This window comes from Spodoptera frugiperda, chromosome 13 (assembly GCF_023101765.2).
Source record: "Spodoptera frugiperda isolate SF20-4 chromosome 13, AGI-APGP_CSIRO_Sfru_2.0, whole genome shotgun sequence".
NCBI lineage: Eukaryota > Metazoa > Arthropoda > Insecta > Lepidoptera > Noctuidae > Spodoptera > Spodoptera frugiperda.
Window position 1 is genome coordinate 4,091,011 of NC_064224.1, and position 23,873 is coordinate 4,114,883.

Below are 23,873 nucleotides of genomic sequence, written 5' to 3' on the forward strand. Positions count from 1 at the left end.
CACTGACTTTTCAAATCGTTCAACCGGCACATTCCATAGTTTTTATTTACAAGTTAAAATACCCCTGCATACCAACCCCCACCACTTCAATTTTCAACCTTACCTTAAAGAGACACAGTTTATATTCCATTTTTGTCATCATCTAGTGCTTTTATATCTAAATTTTCGTATCCGTCATCTGTATTTACGACCTTATTTTTAAAATGGTAAAGTTTGTTTTCTATTGAGTTAAAAGTTTGTACTGAGCCCATGTTTGCTTTGCAACTAGACTTGGAACGATCGATGGGGCGTTCTCGACAGAGATTTACTATTTTAACTTGAATTGGTTTATGTTTGTGTTCATTCTAATTGTGTGATGATTTCAGTTTTTATTAGTAAGTAGGTATTTTACTTTACTTTTAGTAGTTGTTTATTTTCTTTATTGTATTAATACTCAATTAATTGATAAAGCAGGCTTGATTTTTTATGAAAAAGGTTTACTACTTGATTTGGAATGATATTATCGGGATTAATGGCCTCTTATATCTATATCTATCTATTATATCTATCTTATCTATCTCGCCTGATGGTAAGCGGCAATGCAGTCTACGTAATATAATCTACAACTTTTTAAAATGAGAATTTATGTTATTTTTGGCATTTTATACAGTATGATTTTACATTCTCAAATATTCTTCACAGAAGAATGCAACCTAAAATTGTAAGGCCGGGAAAAGTTTTGTCAGAATGTTCTGATTTATATTCTCATCGCGGACCATACCTTCGTCTCCTCACTCTATTAAGACACGTCCACGACTGTCGTTGCTCGTGTAATGGGTCATTTCCTCGAATGGCTTCCTTACGGTGATGAAACGTGTCGTGTGATGAGCGACGCATGTAAAATTATTTATTTTTTTTAGGCCCAGGTTTTACAGAATTGTGTGTTGTGTGAAAGGTGGTTTTCCTCGAAAACGTGGACATGGAAGTGTGTTTATTAAAACGCTGCGTTACTTAAGTGTTTACAAGATGGCTTTGTTTGTAACAGCCAACAAACGACCAGATACATTATTTAAAACTGTAAAAATCTATACGACGGAAAAAAAGGTTTTTGGGCATGGCACCTTAAGTATACAACAAATTACAACATTTGGAAACAAATCTGAATTAACAGGATTCAAAAAGTTACTAGAGAACCTCTTCCTCCAGAACTGTTAACTTTCGAAAATGGGCAAGTAATTATTACTTGTTGCTTGCACCTTGTAGATTCCTTTATAAATTCCCAATCTCCGATTCCCCAACAACCCTTAAATTCCTAACCCCCAAAAGGCCGACAACGCACTTGTAACGCCTCTGGTGTTTCAAGTGTCCATGGGCGGCGGCTATTGCTTACCATCAGGTGATCCGTCTACTCGTTTACCAGCGCGTTCCATAAGAAAAAAGTTTTAAAAAACCCATTCACTTTTAAAAACGAATATATTACCGTTTATAGAAGCGCAAAGATATATTGTATCGTGAAATATATCGTACGACATAACGCCTACATTTATAACAGAGTACAAGGATAAAGCTGGGTACACACATGCATTCATAAATCTCCAGTAACTACAACTTGTGAAAACGCATCGCGCCAGTGATACATGGATGCATTTTTCTTTGTTGATGCGAGATTTAAACTGCGTGGCTCTTTTGAGTAACGTTTGCGAGTGAATTATGTCATTGGACTGTTTGTATTGTTGTGTATTTTCGTATTGTAGAAAGTTTATGTTTCTGCAGGCATCTCAAACATCATAGCAATTGTATTGGTAGGCACTAAAACAATGAGAATGAGAATGAGATGTAATTGTGTGATGTTTGATTAGTCTTTAAGTGGGGGCAATCATCCAATGACTTCTCCCGCCTTGGGCGAGGCGGGAGGGAGTGTCAAACTCTTACTGACTAAAAACCACCCCGTTCCTTCTCCTGTTTTAAGCCGGAGCCCTGGTAACCTGTTACGTGGTCCGCGGCTGCGGATGTTTGATTAGTCTACAATTCAAATTATGGAATACTCAAAGTATCTATTCATTCAATTTTATAAATTATCGCTTATATATTCATTATCACACCGCCAAAAACAGGACAAGAACGATAGTCCGTGAGAAGGTGATTCATGAGGTCACGACCAGCAGCATTTAGGACAAACGACGCAAAGAGGAGGAGGATCGCTTATATTCACTTAACTAAGTCGAAATTCCAAACTAATTTCCCTCGTGCATAGTATAATAAAACATCCCTTAAATTGAAACCATACTACCTGCATCACCTCTACTAAAGGCCACCATACATATTACTTTAACACATCACACCAGTCTAATATATTTTCCAAAAAAAAAAAAACAAATATCCTGTATCTGAGTAAAGTTATTTCTTACGGGAAATTGTTTCTTTTGCACCATCTCCTGAGAGTAACCGTAGTTTGTCATGCTATGACATGTTCCTACCCGCGACCCTGTATCCACGTAGGTTCTTGAGCAAGCCATACATACAGGGTGACTTTGAATTCGACGTATTCCTCTCGGGAGGTGATAATACAACTAATTTCCTACAAAATTAGCCCTGAGGTCCTTGGGCGGAAAGTGGCTAGTTACTGAGATATTCAACATTTTTGGTTTTGGTAAAAAAATCCCGAATTGATTACAAAAACATCAATAAATAAAAAAGTACTGGTTGGATTTTAGTTATTTTAGTTTTAATCAGTTGCCAATACATCAGTTATCATTTATAAATACTAATAATGGCAGAAATATCATTCGTTTTAAAATAGCAAGTAATTTCCTATGAAATTTTGTTTTGTTTCACTAATTTGGTCATTAGATAACTGGATTTATTTCGAAAAAAATATATGACACTAAGCGTATAAACCATTAGAAAAACTTCCTTGGTTTATTAGCTACCCAGGAACGTAAAATTATTTACAAAATTCCCAAAAACAAATGAATTAATTGATGATAAGTAGAGTGTAAAGAGAAAAGCGCAATTTCAAAAACATCTTAATTTGCAAAATTTTGTTCAAAATGATCTTCCCTACGACGAATACATGCCCGAACACACTTCCTTATCTCTATGACGGTCACTCTTGGACTGAATATGCGTCTTATTTCGTCATTATCTTCAAATATGTTTCGGAGAAGAATTACGATACACGGCCAATTCCTTCTGTATAAACAAGGGACTTCATGTAAAAATCAACCGGCGTTAGGTTTTGGTCATTGTGCATACCATGTAGTTGGACTGCCCTACTAATCTAATGCCTAAGAATGAATGTTTTCGACCATTTCCGCACAGTAGTTCGATAATGCACTTGACAATCGTCGTGTGGAATAAATTCGTCAATCAAATTAATAAATTAATTCAATAAGTTAATTCATATTGTTTCTAAATTCAAATTTAAAACAATGACCTTAGCACATTCCTTAATTTTTTTTTCATAATTCTCACCATTTAAATTGTTGGATGAAAAGTAGGGTCCAATCAAATACTTATTTATGATACCCCTGCAAACATTTGAATTAAAACCGCGATGCGCTAGCGATGGTTTGCTTTTTTCGGAATTTGTTGACTTTTTTGTGGCTACTAATGGATATTGTGATAGTTTATCCAGCGCACTATCGAACTTCTGTGGGGCAATGGTTGGATACCTTGGTGCCCAGGCGTTATATTGGCATGAGGGTCCAACTACATGGCAAGCGCGGTGTCCAGAATCTAACGCTGGTTGATTTTTACATGAAGTCCCTTGTTTATGCAGAGGGAATTGGCCGAGCATCGAAATTCTTCTCAAAAACATAGTGACGAAATAAGACGCATATTCAGCCCAAGAGTGAACGTCATAGAGATAAGGAAGTGTGTTTGGACATGTATTCGTCGTAGGGAAGATCATTTTGAACAAAATTTTGCAAAATAAGATGTTTTTGAAATTGCGCTTTTCTCTTTACACTCTACTTATCATCAATTAATTCATTTGTTTTTGGGAATTTTGTAAATAATTTTACGTTCCTGGGTAGCTAATAAACCAAGGAAGTTTTTCTAATGGTTTATACGCTTAGTGTCATATATTTTTTCGAAATAAATCCAGTTATCTAATGACCAAATTAGTGAAACAAAACAAAATTTCATAGGAAATTACTTGCTATTTTAAAACGAATGATATTTCTGCCATTATTAGTATTTATAAATGATAACTGATGTATTGGCAACTGATTAAAACTAAAATAACTAAAATCCAACCAGTACTTTTTTATTTATTGATGTTTTTGTAATCAATTCGGGATTTTTTACCAAAACCAAAAATGTTGAATATCTCAGAAACTAGCCACTTTCCGCCCAAGGACCTCAGGGCTAATTTTGTAGGAAATTAGTTGTATTATCACCTCCCGAGAGGAATACGTCGAATTCAAAGTCACCCTGTATATCAAGCTATACATAACCAGTTTACCATGGTCTTGCTTTGTATAATCTTTCTACACTTCAGACGGTCAGCTTACACTGGCTATGCGTAGAAAAAATTCAAAACTGGGTCTACATAGCGTCAACATTGCGTCAATTACTTCGCATACAAAACTGCTGGCTATCACCTTTTGTAGGTTGCATGCCTTCATCAAATGAAGCGCTGTGGACACTTGGATAGTAGGGCTAAGTGGAATATTTTTAAGATATTATCTTTAATATCTTCTATATTGTATAAAAATAAGTCGGGTTTTCCTTCCTGACGTTATAACTCCAGAACGAACGAACTGATTTTCATTTGTTGGAAAGGTCGCGGGTTCAGTGAGGTTTATAGCAAAAAAAAAAAATTAGAAAAAAAATCAAGAGAAAAGCCCATCTGGTTGCGAAACGGAGTTCGCCGGGGTTTGCTAGTCTGTAATAAAAATCTTGTAGCTGACATAAAGTTACGTTTATTACAATAATAAAAATAAATACATACACTAAAGCTAATTATTTTAATGAACACTAAAACATCTCAATAGCCCCTAGGTATAAAAATAATTTACATTTTCTCTTTAATTTATAACGTTTGTCTGACGAAATATTACATACAATTTATTAGAGTAAAAACCTAATTTACATTGGACAATCATTATAAAAAATTGAGCAACTGAACTTATAAATAAATCTATGGATTTGGACGATCTAATAAAAAATCCAAATCCTAACAGTCTTGATCTAAGCTTCTGATACGCTCTCTACCTCAATCACATGTCTGTGCTTTCTCTTTTTATGAATCCCTTCAAACTCATTCTGAATCTCTTCTAGCGTCCTGCCTTTCGTCTCTGGCACAAAAAAGAAGACAAACGCAATCCCTACGATGCAAACTATACAGAAGGCCCACAAAGTCCATCCATGTTTCACCATATCTACCAAATTCTGGTAAAATTTCGTGACACAGAACGCCAAGAACCAATGGAATCCAGCCGTCAAAGCTGTTGCTCTTCGTGTCATGTGAGGTGGGAAAATTTCTCGAAGCATCAACCATGGGATCGGTCCAACACCAGACGCATAGAAACTTACAAAAAGACATAGAGTGAATAAAGGAACCCATGTACTACTTGGAGAGAAGTTTGATGCTTTTAAGTGGTAGTAGATTCCTAAACAAGCTAAATTCACAGCCATCGCAGCAAAGGAAATCATCAAAAGTATTCGCCTTCTAACCACTTTTAGAAGCATAGTAGAAAAGTATGTGGATGAAACAAAACAGAAACCCAAAATAATAGCCGCACTTGGAGGATTGAGAGATATAGCGAATGTTTCAAAGATATTCTTAGCGTAGAAAAGGACAGGGAATATACCACTCATTTGTTGGAAGACCATAAGAAAGAAAGAGACAACGAGAGCTTTTACTGTGGATCTGGTACCAAAGAGTTCTTTGAAAGTGACTTTGATCTTGGCAGAGTTTCTAAGGCGTTCTTTCAAAGCTTTCATTTCTGAGTCAATATCATTGTCGATGCCTCTGAAGTAGCGTAGAGCTGCCTTTGCTTCGTGGAATTTTCCTTGTGACATCAGGTAGGCTGGTGATTCAGGTAGAAAGATGAAGGCAACGAAGAAGGCTGTTGGTACACTAGCGCAGAGTACTGTCAACCATGATGTGTTCTCCACCAAACCTGAAAAATAAAAGTAATTTGTTAGGTTAGTGTCGATGTGTGAATAGTAATTGAGCAAACAATATATTTTAGTGTAATATTTTCTAGAGAATATGAATTAAAATTTATATAAGTAATTTTGCTTACCAATAATATATCCAAACAGAACGCCGCAGCTGAAGTGCACGTGGTAGAAGTTGGCAAGTGTCGGCAGTATGTGCTTCTCGGCTATATCTTCAACGTATGGTGGTATACCCACACTGAAGGCTCCCAGCGCCATTCCACCAACAAAGCGCCCGACGTACAGACCGTACACGTTTGGACTGGAAACACAAAAGGTAGGATAACAATTAAGCTGTATAGTTCATTTTTCCATAATAATTTAGATGCAATAGGAATGATGACAGGGTATGAAAATTAAAAAATCTATTTAGTTCGTCAGTAAGGTAACAAAGAAATATTAGAAATGTCATTTTTACGTATAAACCGTACCTAGAACTTACGTTACGCGATTTTTCAAATCGACATGTCTTTGAAAGTATTGTAACCATATTTATCACTCTACTTTTTAATAAGTCTTTGAAATTGTTTTGTGTGCAGTCCATAGACGCCATAATTATTTATGTAGCTAAGATCATTCACCAACCTTGAGGCGACGAGTATCCAGGACACCACTAATGGAAGAGCCAGGTAAAGCAGAGTCTTCTTCCTCCCGAAGTACTCCGAGATGAGACCAGCTGGTCCTGCACCCCATAGTGCTCCAAGACACAGTAGAGATGCGACCCAAGATGCTTCTGATGGAGTCAGCTGGAATCCAAAATTTATGCGTCGATTACAAAAAATATTAAAAAGTGGTTGAGATTTTATAGTAATCACTTAAAGCAATAAAATTAATTTGTCGAAGATGGAGTTTTGAGTCTGATTCTCGAATTAGTAAAAGTATTATTGGGTCTTCAATTTTGAATTTCTCATTAACAAGGAGTTAAAAATTGCTGCTGCGTATCTTCCTTGCACAACCGCTTTGCGGCGGCGCACCTACATAGCACATCTTACTTGCACAGCTACGTAGCTTGGTATCGGTGGTAACGGTCAAATAGTTTCTCAGCTTAAGTATTACATCTTCGTAGCATGGCTACATAGCTAATCTCTGGGGAAAAAGCACCCATACATATATCTATCTTTAGAGAAATATTGAATCCTTGTTCTCAATTTAGAATGAACAAAGTCAAAACTAAATTAACGCTACCTTCATCCACAATAAAAGTCACAACAAGAAAATATAAACCAGAACCCTTAAGAATAGGGTTAACTCACCGAAAGTTTAGTATGTGGAGGCGGCAGTAAGGTCGGTGTTGTGTTCTCTATGGCAATTATATCCCGGGTCGGCGACGGTGGCTGGAACAAACGTGTATTTATTGACTACATTTATCTTGGAACTAATAACTGAAGAAATATTGGTATTGTTGATATTGAGTTAATAATAATTGATCGATTAGGTCTCTATATCTCCGTCTAGGGCGCCCTCTACCGACGGCCCCATTGATATCCGCCGTGTAGATTTCTTTCGTAAATCTGCTTTTATCCATCCTTTCTACATGTCTCTGTCTAATTGGCGTTCCATTGTCACTGCCTACTCCCATGGGAGACAGGCGTGAGGTTATATATGTATGTATGTATTTATGATCGATTAGGTAAGGTTCGTTTGGATGTTATATCACATAGGTGTGCAACTCTGCCTACCCCTTCATAAGTAAAAGGTGAATGATGTTACATTTTAGGTAATACAACGCCATAGTTAGAACGGTCGTTTGTAACTTATAATTAATTTATGAAAACCAACAAGCGACAAATTAAAACCATTCATTCATTTCGTACCGAAACAACAGACCAAAACTATATTTCATAAAATGTGGTTGCAAACACAGGTGCAAGTTAAATAAATAGCCTAAGTACATATTCACTAATTAAAACAGAGACAGTATGCACAGTGTAATTGCACATATGTATGTAAATGAAAATCTAGGAGAACCTTGCTTTGGCACGAATGGGTCGGCTTGACCGAAGTGATACCACGGCTTCACAAAAACCCAGCGTGAAACAACGCTGCGTTGTGTTTCGTTGTATAAGTGAGGTTGCCGGAGGCCCAATTACCCAATCTCCTTTATCACTAAATCCTCAACAATCCTCAAATTCCTAACCCTAAAATGCCGGCAACACACTAGTAACATTTTTAAGAACATATAAACCCATCGAGTATCTTACGCGTCACCGTCGGCGCAGAAGACATTTGCCACGGCCAGACGTCTGGTTAAAATGCAATAAAAAATCTATTGCAAATCAATTCAATAATTCTCCTCTCTAGTACAAAATAACTTTAACTTAGACTCTCCTTTATTCCCAAAAGATTATCCAAAGATAAATTCCCAGTTCCGTACCAAAATTACAGTAGCAGTTACAGCAAGGAAGATCACTACCATATATTTAGAAGTTCCTTCGCTTCCAAAGTTCAGTATTCACGCTACAGTACTGTCAACAGAACTAAAGTTTGGAAACACGGCTTCACATCGAACTATACAGAACCAGTTTATCATGATCTGACTTTGTATAATCTTTCTACACATTCGAGGGTCAGTTTATAGTGGTTTTGTGTATGTATGTAGATAGTCTCGAAGCTAGTTGATTACTGAGAAGTTGCTTAGATGTTTCATTTCTTGTCTAGACATGTAATCAAGGTTTGAAATTTAAAGGTTATAATATGTATTCGGAGCTGCGGACTACCTAGCGGGTTACCGGGTCTCCGGCTCGAAAAGCAGGAGTAGGAACGGGATGGTTTTTTGTCAGTAAGAGTCTGACACTCCTTCTCGCCTCGCCCAAGGCGGGAGAAGTTATTAGAATATGTCAAATATGTTATGTAGACATTTATTTTATACTGATGATGTTACGAAGCGAATCATTGAAAATGGAATAAAAGTAAAAAGGGACGTTTAGATTTAGACTTTGACTATATTTTAGGTACTGTAATGATGAATGATTGACAGTTTGTTTGACCGTTTTCAAATGTCTGCCAATTATTTTTATGGTTTTATATATAGCGCTCTCCCTGTGAGTAAATAATGTAATACGTATGTACAAGAACATATTCTCTGTATACTGTTTTAAAAATGCAGTGCCAAGCTTCAGCGTTCATATAAAAAAAAAATAAACCCATAATACATAATAATGGGGTAGATCTGTCCGTCTTGGATTATTTTAAAACATTATGCCCGTATTTTTATTTTCTTACGGAAACAAATACTTTCGAAGATATATTAATTTGAAATATCGCGTGACGTCTCTTCTAAGTACGTTTTATACGTAGAAATGACTTATTTGCTCCCACTCCTAAACTTTCTTTCAAGACAAAACAAAATAAAAACATATCTAATATTTTTTCATTTCCTAACTGACGAACTAAATAAATTTTGAATTTTCACACCCCGTCACCATCCCTATTATCTACTAGAACATTATCAATACCTATACAAATAACCCCTTTACATCAGCCCACATTTCACGGACATAAATAAAAACTGTTTACTCTACATGTTTATTACAAAAACAATCAATCACAAAGAACATTGTCATGATATCCTCATGATCGATCACCGTGACGGTCAGGGGATGATTAAAATAGCCGTATTACATCAAATTGATCTGACAGACAATCAACCTTTTCTGATGACAATGCTGTAGGTGTTTCAGTAAAATTTTGTTTATCTTTTGTTCGTGTATTTCATTTTTTTTTAAGGGTTTTATTAATCGTGCATCATGTTACCTACGAATGCTCTCGCTTCAGGTGTGGCGGGAGGGATACTATCAGACTCTTACTGACTAAAAACTACCCCGTTTCTACTCCTGCTTTTCGAGCGAGAGCCCCGGTAACTTTGCCTCACACTAAGATTTTTACTTGTGTCGTGGGTGCGTTTACAAACATAATAAGTTCACCTACACATGACACCCAGATTCAAAACAACAATTTGTGGATTACACAAAGAGTTGATACATGCGGTAATGCAACCCGCTACACGTAGCACGGCAGCCGGTTGCTCAGCTACCGCGCAAACCATGCAGTCATTTGGAAATATTATTTAAAGTAACATTAACCCTTTTTAACCCTATTCGATAGGTGTGCTGAAACGCAGATCCTTGCGAGACACAATGTGTTACCGAGAGGTAATTGTGAATTTAGGAATAACATTGGAAAATTGATAAGATGACTATAAAACATCGGGGCCGGTGAATGTGCAGTTGTTCTAATTTTTTATTGCCAAATACACACATACATCTTTTCTTGTAAAGGAATTCAAAACGTATCTAAGTTAAATCCGACTGGACAATGTCCAAAAATTTGCTAAACAGCTGGAAACAACAACACTGCATTTTGTAGAACTACTTGCAATATTCAAGTCTGCAATTTTTCTTGGCTATCTCTATTTTTACGTCAAACAAGAATAGAACAATTTCATCAATTGCACAATAACTTTGCGAAGGAACCATGTTGAGTCTGATACCATCAAAATTATTTGGCAATGCAGTGCTATCTAGTAGAATAAGTGTTCCGTTCTCCAGAAAGATGGTAATGTTGTGTAGTGTGGACTTTAAACTTCTTTATTGGATAACTTTGAATTTAAAATACGAACACTTTCTTAAACAAAACTCAAAGCACGTATAATTGTATGTGAATCTAAGTATGGGAAAGCCATGCTTCAGCACGAATGGGTAGGCTGGACCGAAGTGATACCACCGTCTCACAATAAAACCGACGCTTGCGTTGTGTAAGTGAGGTTACCGGAGGCCCAATTACCCCCTTCTCAATCTTCCCAATCCCCGATTCCCCAACAACCCTTAAATTTCTAACCCCAAAAGGCCGGCAACGCACTTGTAACGCCTCTGATGATTCGGGTGTCCATGGGCGGCGATTATTTTTTCGTACCATCAGGTGATTCATCTACTCGTTTACCAGCTTATATCACAAAAAGGTGAAGTCGTAATACAAATGACCAAGTGAGAAAAAATGCAACGTTGGTAAACCTCAATTTCTAGTTCTCGAAAAGCATTGATACGTTTGCTAATGGGGATTCATGTTGCATGTCCAACGATAATTCAATATTGGAACCGACTTTCAAAATCCGAGACAACTCAATAATAGGTTAAATTGGAAACAGCGCACTGAAAAACTATGCTTTACAAGTACCTGCATTGCGCACTTTAAGAGTTTTAACTAACAAACGTAAATATTCTGTCAGGACAAGCAAAAGTAAACTTTATTATGGAGACATAAATAACACTTTATAAGCTCGCAGTCACAGTTACGGTACAAAGTCGCAATATCATAACTTTATAAGTCAAAGATTCACCGCATGCGGTGCAGTTAGTCGTTCGGGGAACTTCGGCTAAGTTCGATAAAGTTCGTGTACTTAGAGTTTCCGCTGCGTTTAGGCAACTAACAAGAAACTAAGGGCAATCATTTGAAACTGTTCAGGAATTTGATCACTGTATTTAGTTATGAACTTTCACTGTTCCAATAACTTTAGAATGTTCCGGTATTTGTGTATTATGAACTTGATTTTGCATCACTTTTCGGATACCTACCATGTTACTACTATATATTGTAGTACTTGATTTGCTCGATTATTGTCATATTTTAAAAAATAACAAAGATATAAAAGGAATTTGTGATTATTAGATCAAGTATAACATTAAGGACCTATAAGTGTGGAAGCATTATGCTTCTCCACGAATGGGTCGGCTCGACCGGAATAATACTACGGCCTCAAAGACAACCGACGTGAAATAATGCTTGCGTTGTTTCGTTGTGTATTTAGCCCCATCCCCTAATAACCCTTAAATTCCTAACCCCAAAAAGGCCGACAACGCACTTGTAACGTCACTGGTGTTTCGGGTGTCCAAGGGCGGCACTGATTGGTTACCATCAGATGAACTGGCTAGTCGTTTACCGGCTTATATCATTAAAAAATGAGAAAAAGTTGACAACCAAACAAAACACCAAAACTTATCTAACACTTATACAAATACAAACAAAACAAAAAAAAGAAATATCTCCATCTCTTTTCAGCCCCGATAAGGTTCACAGTTTTTTTTTCAAAGATATAACATAAAAACGGTAGCCGCGTGTGATAATTAACACCTTATCGCCATTGTCTGAAGCCGCCGCCAGTGCTAATGAAACTTTCCTTATAATACTTTAATTAATAGCATTCGATTATTTAATTGGTCTCTCTAATAAATTGTCTGGCTCTTATCGTTGCCAGACATGTCTCCGGTTATGAGGTCGACCAATGGACTACATTTTATGCGTGATTCCATTCATTATTATTTGCTGTTTTCTTTTTAAATATTGAGGGATTGTTTCTTTGATTTGGTGATCGCATACTCCCGATTACCAAATCAACTATTGGATATTAATATCATCTCAAATTCGAGACAAAGGTTGAGCAAAGTTGGAACAACTAGTAACTAGACTATTTCACCTACCAAACTACCTATACAACTAGTGACAGATAGGTATTTTGGAACGTTACTTACTTTACTTTGTTATTGTGATAAAAATAAAACTAATGAGTATAAAAAAAAGTTTCTTTGGGAAAGTTGTTTGTAATCACGTGTTTAATAAATATATCACTCACTAATTACCAGTCACCCTATATAGTGGAAAAATCTATTTTAAGCGTACATTCCTATCTTTATATATATAATTCTTCTGTAAGTGTGTATGTCACTGAACTTCTCTTAAACGACTGGACCGATTTTGATGAAATTTTTTGTGTGTGTTCAAGGGGATCTGAGAATGGTTTAGATTCACAATTTAGTCCGCTGGACAATGTTTTTTTAATTATTTTTTAATTTATTAGTAGTTGATGATTTTGGAGTGTTTTACATTGGATCCGACAAATTTTCAAATTAAAGACGTGTAAACAGGACAACGTCTGTCGGGTCCGCTAGTATCCCTGTAAAGTTCAAATATTTTCTTAAATCGTAAAGGAGGTTTTGTACGGAACAAAAAGCGAAAATTGATATCTCATTCGTTTGAAGATCGGCGGTCAAGGCGACGGTGATCGATCATCTAAACAGGACATAAATAACGATGGCATCAATTTTTTTCTTTGGTTTAAGTGAAGATAAAATCTCACCATTTCAAGGTAAGTAAGTTATGATAGCGAGTATTATTTTTCTATAAAGACTTTTACTATAAACATTCTTACTAATATTATTTACAGTGAAGGCTGCCTAGGGAGATTAGAAAATAATGAGGAGATTAAGACTATAGAACTATGTGATATTGGTTTCCTAGAGAAGTGCCGTAACCGGCACTTCTCTAGGCGTTGCACCATAGCCTCTAGAGCAGGTCTAATTAGACCACCCGGTACTCTTTAACGGTGCTAAAGGTGACCACCAAGGTGGTTTAAGTAGGTAAAAATCCCACACTCCCTAGTCTTTCCTTCCAAAAAGCTAGGCGTCTTCAGAAGGTTTCGCCCCCGTCAAAAAAAGTGATGTTGGTTACTTTTGGTACTTTTGGTGGACCTAATCATTATTTAAAACTCATTTACTCTAATAAAAAATGTAAGACCAAAAATGAAATCTATGAAATTTAATTTAACTTAGTGGGCAATTTGCACTGAACTAAGATTCATAAAGTTCCAAGTTTTCGTGGATTAACGTTCAAGCTAGTTTTGTGTGGGATGTAAACGGGCGTATTTCGGGCGCAGTTCCAATTTTTGGCGGTCACACAAAAGATTTGTTGATTGTAAATAATGCGGGTTCAGCAAATAATTTTGGTTTTTACAAGCTCTTTTAGTATAGCTTAAAGCTAAGCTGAATTACAATACTGTAAAGCTGTAGCTTTGTGTGGAAAAACTATATTTTTGCTCACTAAGATTAAAATAAAAGTTATTTTAAATACACATAAACGTGGTGCATTTTTAGTAGAGGCGTGACATTGACATTGTTTATGTAGTATTTTATTCTAGCGCTCTTCACAAGTGCCTAGATTCTATAAGATACTAAATTGAAGATGAACTTAATAAACTCAAATATTTTGTTAATACTTATAAGTATTTGGTCGTGGTTAGAATTTTTAAATCGCCAACACGCATTAAGCAACCTTTGTAATAAGAGGTGAGGCATTGTTTAGCAGGAGCCACTAAAAGGCTGTTGATGTATGATGATGTGAGGAACCTTTGAATATATACAAGCTGACAAGAATGCAGAATGGAAACAACAAACTTTTCTAAAAACCAAAATCTTAAGCCTCGCCCAAAGTCAACATAGTAACAGAAAAAAGAAACACAGAAGCCTCTGGAACATTTACTTTATACAAATGAGTAATTGGCATGGTTAAGCAAATGTAGGCAACGTCAAAGTAAGACGTTATTTCGTACGCAACGAAATCTTTCCCTCATTTTGATGACGGCAGCTTCGTCAACTCAATTATGCAGATTTCCATGGAACTTATAATCAAAGAACAAAACTTTGCTACCGAAATACAAAGGCGAGACGCTAAAAAGTGGCTCCTAAATGTAATCGTCAAGGATTTCTCCTTGATTACAATTCTTGATGGCAATTAGTCTAGGCGAGATACGTATATTTTTTTATTTTATTTTTTATTTTGGTGCAAATAATTTGTACACAACTACTGTCTACCGTTCCAAATTTTGTGACTTTGGTTTTTTCTATGCTATAAGCCGGTAAACAAGCAGACAGATCACTTGATGGTAAGCCATTGCCACCACCTATAGATACCGAAACAACAGAGGTTACAAGTGCGCAAGCGTTGTTTCACGTCGGTTTTCTGTGAGGCCGTAGTATCACTCCAGTTGAGCCAGTCCATTTGTGCTGAAGCGTGACTCTCCTACACTTAAAATATTTTTTAGACATTTTAGTGACGGAACCCGGCAGCATCCGAGGAAGTGTCTTGGCAAAATATTGTCGTTTAAATTTTTCGGTATTTTGAAATATGTGCGACGAATTCAATCATAAACTAGTAATAATTACGGTCAGTCAATAATTTCGGCATTATTCCACATTAACGAAATAAATTAAAAAATATATAATAATATGAATTCTGTTATAACCATTAGAACTGAAACCGCTCTCTATGTAAGGAATATCAATTAAAAGTTCGTAGGGAGATATTTCGTTTGTTTCTAATTATTTTCGTAAAAAAATATAATATTTTAAGCACAAAATCGTAGCCCTAAAATAAACATTAAAATTAGGAGACAGATTCGTTTTCTTTAATTAAAATGACGGTCGGAATAGTGGATAGTAAATTGGAATTACTATCTCTAACTATTTTGAAACCAATTCATCGAAATATCTGTCTAAAAATATTTTACAAGATTGCGAAACAAGGAATTTCAATAGTTATTTACTTTATTACAACTTTCGTGAGACATACTAATACTAAATTAATTATCATATTATCGGCTTACTCTCGTAACTGATTAACGAGGAACTCGACTAGTTTCAAGCCATACTAGAGGGTCATATTCAGGAGCAGCGCGACAATCGCTGCACGGTTGATATCATCAATTGTTTTCAGTGACGAAGCGACAGAGACGGTGAAAGAGATTGCTCCTTCATAACAAACCCATTACGTAAATTATTTTGTTTAAACAAATCAATCACTTATATTTAATATTGTAATCTTCAAACACAATACTACTTCCCATTAAAGCCGTGGCAGATACTTTTAAAGCTCTTTATATGCCATTCTACTTTAAACAAAACGTGGTTCTTAACCCGCCAGTCTACAATTTCAACGGTAGCACCTTACTACGGTCTAATTTATCGTTGGTCGCTAATGAAAACATTATTTATGATGTACTCATGCCCCGCCCCCTACATTTAGTATAAATCTAACCGGATAAATAACCCTTTAGATACGGTATTTAGATTTGGGGAACATTGGGAGATGGTAACAAATGTAATTAAAATGTATCGTTAATCTAGAGGTTATTGGGTCTGGAGCTACGGACTACCTAGCGGGTTTACCGAGGCTCCAGTTCGAAAAACCGGAGTAGGAACGGGGTCGTTTTTAGTCTGTAAGAGTTTAACACTCCCCCTCACCTCGTTCAAGGCGAGAGAAATCATTAGATGAGTTTCTCCCCTTAAAAAGAAGTTATTTTGTGTGACTGTTAGGTCTTTTTTAAGGAAAAAATGTTTGAATAGCTTCTTCCGCCCTGAGTCGCCTAAGTTGAGAAAAATTATTAACAAACCAGCGTTTGAGTTAAGGGGGAAAAATCATCCAATGATTCTGCCGCCTTGGACGAGACGATAGCTCTTACTGACTAAAAACCACTCCGTACCTACTCCTGCTTTTAGAGCCGGAGACCCAGTAACCCGCTAGGCAGTCCGCAGCTCCGGGTTCAGATCAAGGCTAAATACTTCATTAATCAAAATTACAAACAAGTCACGTAAAGAGGTAAATTTCAACTGAACTTTGTCTTTAAGACGATTAAAGATATTTAAGGTTAAAAGTCACGATTACGCCCCCGGACTAGTTAGTCATTCAGTTTTATCAATATTAATGTAAGCCAAAATAAACTTACCTCGAAAGGTTCGGTTATCAATAATGGTAGAGCTGATGATGACCACGCCACACAAACGCCAGCCGCAAACGCACCAAGATTTACTGCAAAAAAGAAGCGAACATCTTGTTGAGAAGAATATACAAATAAGAACTGCTGGTAGTACCAAAAATGGTTTGGGAAAGGTAATCATAATTGTTTTATTCGTTTCAGGTAAGGAACATTTTGGGGAATACAACTTAAATTTTAAGAACAATATTTAAATTCTACTGTTGCATATCAGTCTCTGCACCACCCAATGGTTAACTGCTAAAGAATTAAATCCGTCATTGTATGTTATACACAGAGGTGTAAATAAAATAAATCTTCCTCTTAATTGTCTTATTTCGAACTGATAAAAAGAACCTGCTTTTTAAAGTTAGTTAACACATTAAATGGCGTGGTGGTGGGCTTTAACAGTATTCTATTGGCAGTCAAAGACTTTAGCATTTAGGGGATGACATCCTTATAGATAGTATATAGCGAAATATTTAAAGAACCTCACCTATCCCAGTAGCAATGTATTGTGTGGTAATGCCAGAAGTGTCTCGTTTGATGTCAGGAACTGTTTCCATTCGTTTCAACATCTTCTGGTTCATTCCATTTCTCTTTGGTGGTTCTTCTACCGGTTCTCCATTTTGTACTGCTGCCGCCGCCGCTGCTTCTGCGTCTACCGTCGATGTGCTTTGCTCTTCCACTGCAGAAGTAAAATAGATTTTTTTAGTAGCTATTAAGAATTAACTGATTTCATTGTCGTTCCATATAGAGACCTATAGTTACCGTAAAATATGACTAAAGAACTCATGAAAAGTTGCAAGTATATGTGATAAGTAATTGAAAATTAACTTAAGTAATTTGAGATTGCATAAAATATGCGTGCTAGTAGCTTTTAAGGTTTAACTAATTTCATTGTCTTTTTGGTATAGAGACCAACACATACGGTACGTAAAACCCGACTAAAGAACACATGAAAAGTGCAAGTATATGCGACAAGTAATTGGAAATTTAATTAAGTAATTGAAGATTGCATATGCGTATAACTAAACATTTCTAAAGTGGCACTCAAATGATCAAAGAGAATGAAAAGCAGTGCAACCACTAAATGGTTGAAGTTAAATGGACGAGGCCATCTTCGTCCATTTACTGGGCCATCCTAATTTAAGTGTATCATTGATATTGTCGTAAGGAAATATGAACTTAGAATATAAAACCGTAAAACTGTTTTTCCTATGACCGCTAAATCACACATACACACAACTTCACGCCTTTTATCCCCTAAGGGGTAGGCAGAGGTGCTCATTACGACACGTAATGCCGCTATACAATGTACACCCACTTTTCACAATTTTTGTTATAAGTCCCATGTAATAGGGGGCTAAGCCATATACAGGACACAATTCCAGACTACGTGCTACTACTGAAAAATTATCGAAAATCCGAATAAAACCCAGATACTTTGCCCGACATGAGAATCGAACCCGAGGCCCCTTGTTCGGCAGTCGCATTTGCGACCACTCGACCAACGAGGCAGTCTAACCGCTAGACCGCTAAATCTTCTACCTTATAAACCATCACTAGGCTATTCAATTTAATATGAATCCTAAGTACATGTAGTAGAAACCATTGTCAAAGAGGCTTCTCGTAAACTATTTGCCGCCAACACACAAGACGCCACAAATTGGAACTAGCTATAACCACTAAACGCGGCTATACTGCAATTCCCATAGAGCGAAGATGTTATAGATAGGGCTTTGAAATTTATTTGTAGAAAGTTTATATTTGTTTAAGAAAGAAAGTTAACAAAGAGAAAGACTAATTGGATGAAATTGGAAAATTATTCTTGTATTTTTTTAGCCAGTAAACGAACGGACGGATTCCTTGATGGTAAGCAATCGCCGCCGCCCATGGATACTCGAAACACGGGGGTTAGGAATTTAAGGGTTGTTGGGCCCTCCAAGATTAGGAAAATTAGGTAGGAGGGGGATTTTTGGGCCTCCGTTAACCTCACCTACACAACGAAAAACAATTATTGTTTCACGTCGTTTTTATGTGAGATCGTGGTATCACTCCGGTCGAGCCGGGTTATTCGCGCCGAAGCATGGCTCTCCCACACTTCATTTTATTTATGTACAGCATTATTGATTAAATTTTCATTACATTCAATATATGCCAAAATGTCACTTATAAAGTTTGTATAATCTAAAGAGGAGCCTTGATACTCGTTATAAACTAAAACATAGTATTATTTAATTTCAATAGGCAACTATAATATCGACAACTGCATTAGTGTAATATCATAAAACGTCTTATGCAATTTAATTTTGATATATAAATAAATTGTTTTGACAAAGATACCAGACTAGGTGTCAACAATTAAGATATTGTTAACCTTAGTTATCTTGCTGAACCAAAACAATTGTAGTCTGATATCTGATATTGTCATTATATAAGCCTATTTGAGGATATTTTTACGTTAAATTACTTTCCTTGTAGATTAAACATTTAATTTCAATGTTCTAGAAGCTTTTAAAATAAAATAAATAAACTTGTATGTTTGTAAACGCACTCACGACACACGAGAATAGGCTAGTGTGGGGCAACGTTGTTTAAAAAATAATAATTTTATGAGTTTCAGAAAATTTTCAATCTATATTGTCGAATACGATGTTAACGAAATTCAAAGATATTGTCCCGAAGTCATTGGGGTAGGCCTATGTCTAGAAGTGGACGTCTTGTATCTAATATGATGATCATAATGATCCGAAAAGACATAAATGGGCAGGGCCCGTTTGTTTAATTACAGTGCACAAGGCACAATCACACTATGGCATCTCCTTTTTTACTTGCTTCATATTTCGGGCAACGACAATATATATTAAAAAAAATTACAACACTTAAAAATTAAGATTATTTGGGTCAAAATTATATTCTGGCGTAATACATTTTTTTATATAAAAATCATTCTAATACATTTAATTGTAGTATAGACATTTTTTAATAAGAATGTTACACGTATCTCGTCTATCCCAAACATAGCTCTATGTCTCTCGATCCTAGCGTTTCCTGTACTCTACAAGATTATAGGACGGAGGTATTGGCAAGGATTTTTAGTTTTCCATTTATTTTTATAAAGATTTATTGAGACAAATCATAGCAGGTACTATTACGGACTAAAGTTTAACTGAATCGTGTAATGATTGGGTCCATTTTGATTTTGTACAAATTGGGTATTTAAGTTACACCGTTTAACTTGGTTTAAACTGTGCTAATTTGTACACCTATAGTAATTTAAGTAACTGATTCCATTTTATTACTGAAATGACCACATTTTGTAGTTTGATGTGGCTAAGGAAAGGTCTGATTCGTATCCAAAATCTAATAAATATAAAAAATGCGACAGTTTGTATGTACGTTTGTTCCTTCTTCACGCAAAAACTACTGAAGGGATCGGGTTGAAATTTGGAACAGGGTTAGATTATGATCTGGAATAACATACAGGATACTGTTTATCCCACGGTTATATTATACGAGTACCTATTGCCCTTGAATTTATTTATGACCAATTGCAATAATCTATTTGTAAATTTAGTTAAATCTAGTCTTTGGTAGTTACTACAGATACAATTTGACATAAGTCCTGGAGTTTATACACTATTTAACTATTTAACTATTAAACTATTTTTTATGAGCCGATTATGGTGTCAGCAATAAAAACAATGACAGTCATGACATGTTAGAAGACAAAACATGACTTACTCAACGTCACCTTATATAAATGTGTCCCTGTAAGTTCAGATACTGTCTCAGATAGACCCATTACAACACCCATTAACAAACTGAAGTTAACAAATAAAATAAACTAGTTAATGACAATGAGTCATCTAAATCATAAAATATAATTACCCTCCATACTCATTCATAACAAATTTCCATTAGATGTAAACATTATAATTATAACTAATATCTCCTAAGTTCAAATGACACACGTAAACGAGACTAGATTACAGTTTCACACAACAACCAACCTTATTACATGCATATCACAAGGTTGGATTTTGCATCTCAAGCGCTATTACAGACCGTGAAGAACTGATGTCACGCTAAAAGACACCGTATGCTGAAGTGATAAAGGTGATTTTGCTATGTATATGGTACAACTGACCGTAGTTAAGAGGTCTGATAATATGATTACAGTTCAGGTCACTTTACTACCTACTTCTGAAGCAAAACAAGTTAATTGATGCACTTATATGCTGTGAAACGTCCGCTTGTGGACTGTTGAAGAGCAAAGAAGGGTAGTAAATAAGATTGTGCACTTGATAAAACTTTTTTTTTAGTGGGGAAAATCATCCAATGACTTCTATCGCCTTGGGCGAGGCGAGAGAGTGTCAGACTCTTACTGACTAAAAACCACCCCGTTCCTACTCCTGCTTTTCGAACCGGAGCCCCAGTAAACCCGCTAGGTAGTCTGCAGCTCCGGATACTTGATCAATCTAGACATTAATGTCTATTGCGACTTCTAGATTGAAAACGTTCATGGGCACTTTACTACACTTTAGTATGGAAATTGGACGTTCAATCAAAAGAAATGAAAAATCATTTATTGATAAGTATTTGATGTCTAAATCACATGAATATAAATTTTATTTTCATAAAATATGATGTCAAAGTCAAAGTCAAAACATTTATTCTACAACGCGGTTATTAGTCTATTATAATATCTTATACGCGAGTCTATTGTCGTACGACAATAATGGATATAGATACCTATATAGCGGTGTAGTACTCAACTGCTAGATAGGTATTCAGAACAAAATAAAATGTCAATTGACAACAACAGGCCCATATTGTTGATGACAATAATTGTCTATTGACAGTAGAAATTATATAATACGACTAGTTTTCGATCGCGACTTTTGTGATTACTCACATCCCCGTAGATGAAAATAATCTACATGTTATTCCAGGACATAAGCTATCTTTGTTCCTTTCGACCCAATCCTTCAACCGTTTTAACGTGATTGAGGAACAAACATACACACAATCACTCAAACTTTTACATTTAAAATAATTGAATGTAACTTCACGCCTTTTTCCTTGAAGGGAATTGCAGAGATGCACATTACGGCACGTACTGCCACTGTACAATATTATTGTACCAGTTTGGTATCAAATTGGCATTGAAAAGTCACAAAAATTAGGTCATAATTCTCCTCTAATTATGAGGTCAAGAGAATATGTATGATGAGCAAACGTGTTTACTTGTTTGAAGGCACAAATCTCTATAAGTACTGGTTCGATTTGAATAACATTTTTTGTCCTGTATTGTCCATTTGTATACCGTATTTTGTATTCAGAAGATACCGCGCGAAAGTAGCTAGTTGTGAAATAAAAATTAAATGTTTACAACAATAATTGATTACTGAAAGTTACAGTATTCACTAAAAATGTGCTAAAAAGTTATTGCGCGGTTTGTTATTCACCACCAGTATCAAAGATTACGTAAGATGAGAGAAAAAATAAAAAAAAACATCAATATTAAAATATTAAATATTCAAAAAACTCATTAAAAAGCAGACACTCAGACACAAAATAAAAGGAAAAAAAGTCAAAAGATAAGAAACTCTGACGTCACATCAAAAAACCAACACTAGTACAAGTCAAGGTCAAGTCAAAACAAAAAAGAAATCACCTACTTTGATTTTCCAAGTACAATCGGCGACAACTGCACTTTATTAAAAAAATAAATATATATCACAGTATAGAAACGTTCGGTAGAAGGGGCTGCATCGACGACTGACTGTTCAATAACATAATCTTGATAACACCGGACGGATACGTCAAAAATAATAAACCAGGGATGAACAAACTTGGGTCGCTTTATATCAGTAACTGGATGAAATGTGGAGTAATGGAATGATTTATTTTTGTATGGCTTGTTTCTATGTGTGTATTTTTTGCTCGTGTAGGGGTTGGTTTGTAGGGATGGGCTTGGTATAAATAATAATGTTGACGATGAACACGAAGATTTGTCTTTATCAACATTTGATCATTTGGTCATGCCCGCTCTATAGAAGAGGAGACCCATAGTTCAGCTGCAGCTCACGGATGTTGATGATGTGATGATGACGATGATCCAAACCCATACAATTTTCAAACATGTTAGAAAAGAACGTACTAATTTATAAAGTTCTAGCTCCTGCCTGCTGCTTTACCCGGATTCCCGTGACATAAAAAGTATCCTGTCACCCAAGTCAGCTTATACGAGATAAGGTATAACTGAGCTGTATACAAAATTTCATCAAAATCCGTTCAGTACTTTCAGCGTGATTAGCGGACAAACATCTAAACAACCAAACAAACCAACTTTCACATTTTTAATATTAGTGTGAAGTGTGATAAAACTAGCAACACATTTGTAACTCCTATAGTAACTGTGAGTTTGTTTGCACCCTGTGATATTAATTGGTTCCCGATAATAATGCAGTCTAAAAAAATGTTTTTTTTATCTAAAACTAGACAGACATTTGACCGCGGTTCACCTGATGGTAAGTGACGATGCGGTCGAAGATGGATATTAAAGTAACTGAAAAATATTCACCACAACGAAAACCGAACTCTAACAAATTTTCTAATCTTCTTAAAGTTAAAATCAGATCAAATAGCAGATGCGAACCAATTAAAAAATACAGGACGACTTGTTCTAAACAAGTTTGTCAAACAATTCGGTTTTCTCACCGCCACTCATCTACCATCTTGGCTTTTCTTAATATCCCTAATTTTCTTCGGTTAACGGAAATTTCCCTTTAATGAAAATTACACGGGAGACGTTCGTTAATTTATTTTATTAATTGACGGTTAAGATTTCCCCGTATTCTAAATTATTGAGGGTTATCGAGATTTCATTTCGGAGATTGTTCGAGAATGTTCTTTAGTTTAGAAAAGATGGTTGCTGTTTTAGCGAAACGATTTCTGATCGTACTACGCTATCAAGTGAATTAATTATGCCCATATTATTAGTGAGAATGTTTTTCAAAGTTTTATGACATTTTACACTATGTATATAGGTATATGTCTTTGAAAAATATCTATTGAATGTTTTCGAGTATACCGATGAACACAAAAGTAGTAAAAACAGGAATAAGATTAATTAGTA

The 23,873-nt window shown here is 35.7% G+C and overlaps 1 protein-coding gene across 1 annotated transcript; it reads right to left on the reverse strand.

The window, feature by feature from the left end:
• Positions 1–4,891: 4,891 nt before the first annotated feature.
• LOC118270377 (facilitated trehalose transporter Tret1) lies at positions 4,892–22,570 on the reverse strand. Its single transcript, XM_035585951.2, has 7 exons — positions 22,414–22,570; positions 17,223–17,414; positions 16,700–16,782; positions 7,404–7,484; positions 6,736–6,896; positions 6,237–6,412; positions 4,892–6,110 (listed from the first exon to the last, which is right to left on the reverse strand). Coding segments are annotated over exons 1-7 (1,629 nt in total). The 5' UTR covers positions 22,415–22,570; the 3' UTR covers positions 4,892–5,175.
• Positions 22,571–23,873: the final 1,303 nt, after the last annotated feature.

Excerpts from the sequence above, each read along its gene's own strand:
- LOC118270377 (XM_035585951.2), bottom strand. Across the intron at positions 6,897-7,403 it reads CTCCACATACTAAACTTTCG|CTGACTCCATCAGAAGCATC; the intron begins GTGAGTTAACCC and ends TTTGGATTCCAG. Across the intron at positions 6,413-6,735 it reads TGGATACTCGTCGCCTCAAG|TCCAAACGTGTACGGTCTGT; the intron begins GTTGGTGAATGA and ends TTGTGTTTCCAG.